The 10,731-nt window shown below is 52.3% G+C and overlaps 1 protein-coding gene across 1 annotated transcript in view; it reads left to right on the top strand.

The window, feature by feature from the left end:
• Nucleotides 1–7,243: 7,243 nt before the first annotated feature.
• LOC106818654 (E3 ubiquitin-protein ligase MARCH8-like) overlaps nucleotides 7,244–10,731 on the top strand; it is a gene marked incomplete at its 5' end in the record, with an annotated part of 7,094 nt that continues 3,606 nt past the window's right edge. The window contains one exon of the mRNA XM_014823341.1: nucleotides 7,244–7,513. Coding sequence (XP_014678827.1) covers nucleotides 7,244–7,513 — 270 coding nt within the window. The remainder of the gene's footprint in view (nucleotides 7,514–10,731) is intronic.

Here is a 10,731-nt window from a genome sequence, read left to right as displayed (position 1 = left end):
GGGGGCGCCCGCAGATCGACCTCGCGCTCTTCAGCGAACTGCAGGACCTGTGTCGCGAGGCGTCGATCAGTCGCGAGCGCAGCCCGTCGCCAGGTGGCGCCGGCGTCGACGACCGGATGTGCGAGGCGACGGGCGCCCCCTACGCTGCAAAACCGGAACCGCTGCCTAGCGACTGGCGCGTCACAAAGAGCGCCCCCTTGGGGGAGAACGTTCCGGGGAGGCTCGCGGCAGCGGACGGTGGCGCGCCCCGGGAGCGGAGCGCGAGAATCCCGCGTGCGACGCGAGAGAACGTCTCGCCGCTGGAGGCGGTTGCCACGGCAACGAGCGGCGGCCAGCATCGCCGCGGCGACCCTCATCCCGAGATGGCGGCCGCAGCATCCGTCGCCGCCGCGATCCACAGAGCTTCAGTCAACATTCCAAGCGCCGTCGCCATCGCCGCCCCACCCCTCGCGAGCCGCCCGCCGCCCCGGGCCGCAGTCGCAGTAGACGCCTCGCCACCGCCGCCGCCCATCAAGTGCGAACGCGCTTCCCCGCCCGCCCCTGTCGTCGCCGAGCGGGCGTGGCGCCCCATGGCGGCGCTCGACCGCTCGAGTTCGGCGTTCAACTCTAAGTTTGAGCGCGCCATGAAGCAGAAGCGGAGGGTCGGCCGGCCGCGCCTCGCCTGCAACCGCCAGTTCTACCCGTCAGACGACTCGGAGTCCGAGCCCGACGCCGCTGCCGCGACCTTTGACCTTCGACTCGCATGCGGCGATGCGGCGGCGACCTACGGCCTTCGACCCGTGCACGACCCCGACGCGGCGACCTTTGACTTTCGACCCGTGCGCGACCTCCAGGCGACCTCCGACCTTCGACCCATGCGCGACCTCCACGTGACCTCCGACTTCGATGAGTCGCTTACCCTGCCGGCAAAAGACATGCTGGTGAAGCTGGCCGGTGGCGCCCCCAAGTGGCCTGAAGACTCGGAGGCGGCGGCAGTGCGGGGACGGACGCAGCGGAAGCGCAAGATGCTAGCGCCGGCAAAGTACGTCAGCGCCACCTGGCGGGACGACGCGGCGACAGCGGCGCCCCCCGGCGGCGGCGGCGAGGAAGAGGAGGAGGAGGCGGCGGTGAGCCTTCAGATGTCGTACGCCGAGGCGCTGTACTGTCTCGAGCTCGCGTCTCAAGCCGGCGTCGAGGCGATACGAGGTCTCAGCCGGCGCGTAGGGGGCGCTGCCCACGATTGCGCGTGGCCGCCGTTCGCCCGCCGCGCCACCGCCCCGCCGAACGAAGGCGAAGATGGTGGCGCCCTCGACCTGAGCACCCGCCGGGAAGCAAGCGACGCCACTGAAGCGCTGCCGCGGGCGGGTCGTCATGGCGACGGCCGCTCCCGCGCGGTCACAGCCAAACCGAGCCGCCACCGCGACGCAGTGCCATCGTCGCCCTCAGCGACCCCGCCACGCTCCCCCCAGGTGGCGCCGCTGCCGGCGCACCGCGACATTCCGCCCGACGACGAAGATAGCGACCTCGACGACGATAGCAACCTCGACGACGACAGCGACGACGACCCTGCAACCTCCGCCGCCGCAGACAGCGCCATCTACCCGCCAAGCGGCATCGTCGCACGCGTGAATCGCCCGGGCGGTGGCCGCCCGCTCTCCTACCCTACGGAGGTGGAGCACGAGATCATGAGGTGGTTGGCGGCGCGACACCGCGGCGGCAGCGGCGTCGGAGGAGGCGGCGGAGGCGGGGGGAGGGTCACGTGCGCGGAGATAACTGCGAAGGCGCGCGCGGTCATACGGCCGCACAACCCACGATTCGTCGGCAGCCGCGGCTGGGTGGGGCGGTTCCTGAAGAGGTGCGAGCGCGCGGGCGTGCTGCCTGCCGCCGCCCTTAACACGTGCTTGTGATACGGAGAGAGGAGGAGGAGGAGGAGGAGGAGGAGGAGAAGGAGGAGAGAGGGGGAGCAGGCTAGCCGCGCTGGCTGGTGGGGCGGTTTTCCTGAAGAGTGCGAGCGGCGGGCGCTGCTGGCCTGCCACCGCCCTCAACACAGCTGCTTGTGATGCGGAGAGAGGAGGAGGAGGAAGAGGAGAGGAGGGAGAGGAGGGGAGGAGGAGGAGGAGGGGGAGAGGGGGAGGGAGGAGGAGGCAGCCGCTGGCCGGGTGGGGCGGTTCCTCAAGCTACGCGCTCAATGCGTGCTTGTGATGCGGGGAGATGGGGGAGGTGTGGTCCCGCAGGAGATGGGAGGGTTTCGCATCTGTGGGAAGGAGGTTGAGGGGAGGATATAGGCGAGGGGTGTGCCTCCAATGGAGGCAGCAAGAAGTGGGCAGGTACTGGAAGTTGAAAGACACTCTCGAGACGGGAGGCAGGAGTGGGGGCAGAGGTGGCGGACAAGGGGTGGGGCAAGGGGTTGGGGCAGGGGTGGGACAGGAGCAGCTATTACCGTGCCTACAGAGTGAGGAAGTGTTATACTCTTAGTGCTAAACTGTGATGATGGTGACGCGGACGACAACGATGACAATTACGATGACGACGACGATGGTGACGGTGATCATGATCATGAAGATGAAGAAAAAGGAGAAGAAGAAGACGAAGAAGAAGACGATGACGACGACGACGACGACGACGAGAGCATGCAGGGGTGCATGCCGCCCACGACGAGAATAGAATACCTGCTGCAGGTGTTACGACGGTGCACGCTTGCTTTACGCTTCGCAGCGCCAGCTAGCGGCGATCAGCTCAACTATGCGAACGTGGAAGCGTGTCTGTACGTGGCAGGCCGAGACGAAGTCAACCATTCCATCAGATGTAGCCTTAGTTATGTCGACTGCCAACTCTACACTTGTTTGTTCGCTTGCGTTGGGGTACGAGAAAGGGCGTTAGGGTTCCGAGAGATAGGGCGAGGGGATTTCGAGAGTTCTGACTGCATTTCTTCTGTCTTTCCTTCTGTCTCTCTCTCTCTCTCTCTCTTCTTTTCCTTCTTCCTTCTTCTTCTATTCTCTTCTCTTCTTTTCTCTCTCCCTCTCCCTCTCTCGGTCTCTCTTTCTCTCTCTCTCTCTTTCACACTCTTCTCTTTGCCTCTCTCTCTCTCTCTCTCTTTCTCTCCCCCCCCCTCTCTCTCTCTCTCTCTCGGTATCCTCCTCTTCTAGGAGGCCTGGTGGGTGGCGACGTTCACGGCATATATTTGTGATACGGCAGCGAGCAGGCGCGGCGACTGCGCATGCGTGATATGTAGCCGGTGCTAGTGAGCAGACGTTGCTTCGCTTGTCTAGAGGATTTAGTTTTTCGTTAACAACTCATAATCTAGCGACTTGCGCGCCTCCTGACGGCAGCAGTGGAGTCGGGAGTTCGGTCGGGCCGGTGGACGCGGCTCGTATTTCGTCGGCTCGCTGGAATTTGCATTTCCGTGTCGCAGGAACTTGCAAATTTTGCCGGCGCGTGGCATTAGCGACACAATTTCTTTACGCCGCGCACAAAACGCGGTCGTCTGAGCCAAGGGCGTCAACAGCTTCTCAAAAGTAGGGGGGACATTTCGAGGACATATAGCAATAACTTTGTAATAAGGAAAATTCTTACCTCAGAACTTGCCAAAAATCTGCCTACGACGGTCTTCTGATCTGATAAACTCCTCGGCAATTCTCTGTGGGCTCGATGCTGCTAGACGATTATCCTGATCCGTGATCCTTGATCGAAGCTTCTTAGAGCTGTATTGGCCTCTGGTAGGTGGCGCTGGTTTAAATGTGGGCTCACCCAGTCTCCACCAATTCCACTCACCCAAGAGCCTAGTGATCTCAGTTCTATGCTCCTTTAGACTATCCTCACCTCAGGGTCCGCACACAATAAAATATCCTCACTTAGAGTTCCTACCCCACACTCTTTGAAAATCTTATGCTGAATGAGTCCACGTTCCTTCTCAAACTTAGCACATTCTAGTATGTAGTGAGGTACAGTCTCGGCGACACGACACACGTCACATAGTGGATCATCACTATAACTTCTATCTGATTGTAGGTATTCTCGGAGTCCAATGTAGCCTGATCTTAAGCATGCAATCTTGGTATATAACAGTCTGTTTGGATGATCAGTGGTGGTGTAATGAGTGACCGATGGTATGAGGGTATGAACCCTTATAACCGTCTTCCCGTCTCGGCAGCATCCCATTGACGTTGCCATTTAGCACTAACCGATTTTCTCGCTGCACTCTTGATGTCCCCTTGGGATGTTATACTATAATACTTATACAGTCCAGCTTATCCAGATTTTTGGCCTCACTACTGGCTTCCTTCGCTAGTCTATCGGCTATCTCGTTTCCTGCTATATTAGCATGGTCTGGTGTCCAGTCGATGTTGACCGAGATGCCTTTTTCCTCCAGCTGACTAATAAATAAGGCTCTTGGTGGTAGCTAATGGTGTTATGTATAATGTAGCTGGTTAGCCTTCCAGCCCAGTGTGAGTAGTCTAACTGAGGACTGGGTATCGGAGAGGATCTGGATCTTCTCTATACTGGCTAATCTCACATCGCTGAGGATATATTCCAGCGTCATATTAAAGGATGGCAACTAACTCTCCCAGTAGAATGGATCCGTGGGCAGATACTGGCTTCCTAAGTTCCTTCGCTGATCCGAGTCGGGTAGTACAAATAGTAAATACAATGCAGCTGCATGCTCCACATATGATATGGACCCTGGTTGTATTGGGCTGGCAGCTACCGTCGGTAAATGCTATAGCTGTGGCCGGTGGGCAGCTCTGGACATGTCCCCCTGTCCCCCGCCTGTTGACACCCTTGACTCTGAGCCATTGATATCCTAATATATGTACACATAAACAGGATATCTACGGTCTGACCACGCTCCCGCAGACGGAAATTCTTCACGACGTTCACGCCATCTGTCGTCGAGAAAAGAGTTCAAGCAGACTTTATATATACATATATATATATTATATATTATACGTCATGTATATTATCAGGGGTGAATAATGACAAATTTTGTCACTGTTTACCCCTGATGTTATGTTTCGGCGTGTTTTCGAGTCAAAACCAGTGCAAGCTGTATATTATTCATGCCCTCGTATAAACGATGGATTATATTTTGTAACGCCTGTAGACCAACTAGTAATTACTCGCGCTCTGAGATTACATTGCATTACATCATCAACCCAGATTCGCTATAGCTAGTTTTATTTGATATGTCGTATACGAATGAGTACCAATCGCATTTTAATAGCATTATATAGGATCATGACATGTTACGGGCACAATTATATATATATACTGTTGCGTGATGAAGAACGCACTGTTTCGGTTCGCGTTTCGGCTTCGTTCTTAGTGTACGCCATTGATGCATTAATCGTATGTGCGACTATAAAGCCCTATATATGGAAATATTAAACGCTATATTGCTATTTGAATCACCGTGTGTATAGTCAGTGTTTCATATTGACATCGTTTTCCACACGTACACGGATGCACGCTTTAGCCAATCTAAACCGATGACACATTCAACACGTATAAAAAAGACACGAGAGAATGAATATACAAATCTATATCTATCTATCTATCTATCTATCTATCTATCTATCTATCTATCTATCTATCTATTTGTCTGTCTGTATATCTATCTATCTATCTATCTATGTGGTTATGCACTTCTACGGTGACCGGGAGTCCGAGGTCCTGGGGCAAGTTATTCTGATGGCTGTACGTAGCCGAATGAAATCAGCATTCAGCAGTGGAGTGACTGGCGCTACAGAAAGCTGCGGCAACATGATGATCCTTCGCGCGAGGATTCTACTTGCACGATGTTGTGTAATATGAAGAAGAAACCTGTAGAGAGCTTTCCAGGAGTGGGTTCTTTATCAGAAGGTAGATCTTTGGAGCCAGCCAAGTTAGTCTGCAGGGGCGGATCCAAGGTTTGAAGAGAGGGTAGAGCGCTGGTAGCAACGTGGCTGTGAAGCCTGCGTGGCTTCTACCTATAGATATGATGGTTAATTAAATACCCATTCTTCTAACCCTTTTTTCATAGTGAATTTAGCATCTATTCTACCTTCTTTAGTATTCAAAGACTAAATGTTATTTGGAGGCGTTTACACATATTTATTTATTAAATAGACGGCAATACAATGCCGAATTATATAAGCCCGGACGGTGGTGGGTATACACACTGTCTGGTTCTCAGAAGCTCACTTTTTCTAACGCAAGATGCCGCGAGCAGCAACCCCGCTAATAAACGAATAAAAATAGTGTTTCTCTGTTTTCTAACAAGTGTTTTGAGTAGCAGCAGTAGTCTTTATATCGTATCGTTCGCCAAAACCTTTTTCTCCGTACTTTAAATAGAACAAGTCTAGCTAAGGATGTAAACAACGTTCCGCAGTACTACAGAGGGTAAATAATAATATTGCGGTGCGGCCCTCTGGCGGCACGCACGCCAACTATTTCATCGTACTGGTACTACCGCGAAAATAGCCATTTTCGCTATATTGATACAACTTCTCTTATCATTATGTAAACAAAGGTATCGAAGATGAAGGCTCCGAAAACCTTTATCTTGCGATTAATTCCAGATAGGCTACTCGGCGCACCACTCTACTCCACGTATGCGTGAGTAAATGATGCCAGTGCTCGAGATATGTGTCTCTCCAACCGAAAAGAAAATGCAAACAGAAACCATGACTCTCGCTTCTGAGGTAGAAACCACTGCTCTCTCGATGGGCCCTCAACAACAACAGCAGCAGCAGCACACATACGTCTCACAGGTAAGTTTTACGTAGCTGCCTTGAAGCCTCGGTACTTTATCCTAACTGAAAATGTGTTAAGTTACTTGAAATATTTGGATGGCTATAGAGTTAGGTATAGCCTATAGCCTAGAGTCAGTGACAGCGTTACTGTTACTGTTAGGTATTCTGGGTTACGTATGTGGTATAGGGTTAGCTATAGCATATAAAGGGTTGGGTATAGCTCATATAGGTTTGGGTATAGGGTTAAGTATAGCGTCTGGTATGGCTTATATATTGTTGGGTATACGATCAGGTATAGTTTATAAAGATGGGTTAGCTATTGCTTATGTAGAGTTAAGAGGTTATGTATATGGTTTGATGATCGATGCAGCCCCGCCAGACGCCCTCGTATCCACACGACACGTCACCCCGTCCGATCCCCACGCAGCAAACCAATTTAACAAAACTCTCTGCCGCTCTCTCCCATGCAGGATGCTCCACCGCCGCCGACCGAGGCCGCCTCCGACGCCAGCGGCCCCTGCGCGCCGCCGGACGATGCCGGCGACCGCAAGGTGGCGCCGCCGGCGCACGAGAAGAGCGACTCGATCGCTTCAATCTCTACGGGCGGGGTCGACATCTGCCGCATCTGCCACTGCGAGGGCGACGCGGAACTGCCGCTGATCGGGCCGTGCCACTGCGCGGGTACGCTGCGCTGGGTGCACCAGGCCTGCCTGCAGCAGTGGATCAAGAGCTCGGACACGCGCAGCTGCGAGCTGTGCAAGTTCAACTTCGTCATGCAGACGAAGATCAAGCCGTTCAAGACGGTGGGTTCGGGTTGCTGGTTCGGGCGGTGGTGTTGTGTGTTCGTCTGTCGGGGTTCTGTCTGTGTCGCTCTGTTTGTCTGCATCCTGGGTCGCTCCGTCCGTCGGCGCCCCCGCGTCGATCTGTCTGTTGCTGATCGTCCTTGTCACTCTGTCTGTGACCTCACCGTGTCACTTTGTCTGTGACCTCACCGTGTCACTCTGTCTGTGACCTCACCGTGTCACTCTGTCTGTTACTAAGTGTCCTTGTCACTCTGTCTGTTACCTCACCGTGTTGCTCTGTCTGTCACTGAGTGTCCTTGTCACTCTGTCTGTGACCTCACCGCGTCGATCTGTCTGTCACTGAGTGTCCTTGTCACTCTGTCTGTGACCTCACCGTGTTGCTCTGTCTGTCACTGAGTGTTCTTGTCACTCTGTCTGTTACCTCTCCGCGTCGCTCTGTCTGTTACTGAGTGTCCTTGTCACTCTGTCTGTTACCTCACCGTGTTGCTCTGTCTGTCACAGAGTGTCCTTGTCACTCTGTCTGTGACCTCACCGTGTTGCTCTGTCTGTCACTGAGTGTCCTTGTCACTCTGTCTGTGACCTCACCGTGTCACTCTGTCTGTTACTGAGTGTCCTTGTCACTCTGTCTGTGACCTCGCCGTGTTGAGCTCTGTCTGTTACTGAGTGTCCTTGTCGCTCTGTCTGTTACCTCTCCGCGTCGCTCTCTGTCCATCGCTGACCATCTTCGTAGCCGCGTCTGTCTCCCCCTTCCCATGAGTGTCTCTGTCTGTCGCCTTCCTACATCGAAGGAAGTGCAAGGACTCTGTTCAACTCCTATTGGTTGGTAAGCGTTCCACGTTGTGTTTCTCATATGTTCGTTATCTTTGGTTATTACTATTAGGGTTACTCCTGCTCAGTAATTCTAGATATATGGTTCAATTTAGTGTTGTTCATTCATAAATGCAGTTAATTCTTCGTCTTTATCTGTATCTTTATCTTTACCTAATCGCTAACTCTCTACTCATCGTGCGGCCTGGTCATTTAGTTTTGTGTTAACGCCATCCTACACACAAGCGTTCAGCGCCGTTCACTTGTTTACTTGCGCATTCCGACATGTTGCGTGCAGTGTGAAACAATGCATTTTTGGAAAGCCCACCACGAGTTGTGTACAAATATATATCAGGGTACCTAGAACATCTGGAAAGTCCTAAACAATTTTCCTGACAAAGTTTTCCAGGTCTGGAAAATTCCTAGAGGGTACATGTTTATCAGGTCGATGTTACACCAGTGATAGTAACATGTTTAATACTGACGATATAACTGTTTAGTGTTTATGTTGATTATACAGCACGGTTTATTTTGAGAGGTTGTAAAATCCGTTTTAAGCTTCAATTCTTGGGGGGCCTAAAAATGGACGTGGAAGAGCCATGGAAAACCGCTTTGCCTGGAGTTTACGAACCCTGATATATACATATATGTATGTGTGTGTATATATTATATTTTGCATGTTGCAAAGTTGCGAGCTTGCAAAATGTGCCTACTGCATGGTGAGTTCGTACACCTGCATTCTCGCGACAGTAGACTGTAGTCTACAGTGAGGGCATAAGTGCACAAGGTTGTTTACGCCCGCCACGCCCTAACACCCCCTCACCTCACCCACCACTAGCCCACCTCAGAAAGCAGTGACAGCTCATGAATGGGATGCGCCTATGAGCTGAGAACCCACGCGGACGCGTGGAAACACTTCTCATGTTGATGCCATCTGGTTCATACGGTGTGCAAATAGACTGTGTAAATGCAACCTTGTCCCATCACATCTGTGTCAAACATGCTTTTGAGTCGGGGCTGGCCCCGGTGGGCCCAAGCGCTCAGTAACAGCTCCCGAGCCCAGGCCAACCTAACCGATAGCTTCTAGGTTGGTTGGTATTAGCAGGGGTGACTAATGACAAATAAATCATGCAACCAGATATATTGTAGCTAACACAGCCTGAGGAGTTCTAGAGGGTTGTGACGTAGTGCTTGCGCACACTCTAAGATCTAGCAGTGTTTTCACGTTCGGATGTTGTTTTTGTTCAGGGGAAAGGGTTGAATTCCTTGTGTGTAGATGTACATTACAGTGTAAATAATGGCGCACACTGTAATACAGCTGGCGTTTTTGACCGTATAACAAGTAAACGTCTGCTATTCGTTTTATAATATCGTACATTTTATCAGGAGTCTATCAATATAGGAGTCTATTGATAGACTCTTGATTTTATTAACGTGAATCGTATACTAAATAGCTAATAATCTTAAATTAGTGCAGTACTTACAATTATTGTACATTCACTCGTGAACTTTGTGAAAGTTCCTGCACTTCCACATTCTTCCTCGTGCACCTGTAAGGCTGTAACCGTCATCTCTAATATTGTCATCTCTCCTCCTCCTTGCAATGGGAGAAACTGGACATGTTCTTGTACATTCTCTCATATACACATACATCCACACTGTAAACCTCTCTCTCTCTCTCTAACGTGCATCAGATTCTGTGATTCCCTCTCTCTAACCACGTTGTTACCTCCGCCCAACGGAGTTGGAGGAGGTTATGTTTTCGCTTTCGTGTGTTAGTGTGTTAGTGTGTTAGTGTGTTAGTGTGTTCGCGCGATCGATATTAGCGCGTCAGCCAGCGAGCCACCCAGCGCAGCGAGCCAGCGAGCGTGTACATGTCAGCGAGCAGCAGCAACGAGCGGGTGTGTGGTGAGCAAGCCAGCAAGCCAGCGTGTACATGTCAGTACGCTGGCGTATATTCGTGTGCTCGTGAGTCATATGGCGTATGGTGTATGTCGCTGGCGGAGGTATGCACTCTCCGTGAGTGCACTCTGTCTAGTTTCTCTTTGCAGTAGGGGCAGCTAGACATGTGTATGTACATTCACCCACATACATCTATACTGTAAACTCTCTATTTACATTGTATCTCTGTCACTCTCTCTCCGCCTTCGCTCTCTCTCTCTCTTTCTCTCTCTCTCTTGCTTGCTGGCACTCAATTTCTTCCTTTCTCTCCCCGCCTCTCTCTCCCCCTCTCTTTCTCTCTCTCTCTCTTTCTACCCCTCCCCCCCCCCCCCCCCCCCCCCCCTCTCTCTCTCTCTCTCTCTCTCTCTCTCTCTCTCTCTCTTGCTTGCTGGCACTCAATTTCTTCCTTTCTCTCCCCGCCTCTCTCTCCCCCTCTCTTTCTCTCTCTCTCTCTTTCTACCCCTCCCCCC

Source organism: Priapulus caudatus, unplaced genomic scaffold, assembly GCF_000485595.1.
Source record: "Priapulus caudatus unplaced genomic scaffold, Priapulus_caudatus-5.0.1 Scaffold2405, whole genome shotgun sequence".
In the NCBI taxonomy this organism is placed as follows: Eukaryota; Metazoa; Priapulida; class Priapulimorpha; order Priapulimorphida; family Priapulidae; genus Priapulus; species Priapulus caudatus.
The sequence above is the reverse complement of the archived record's forward strand: the minus strand, read 5'-3'. Positions and strand labels throughout refer to the sequence as shown.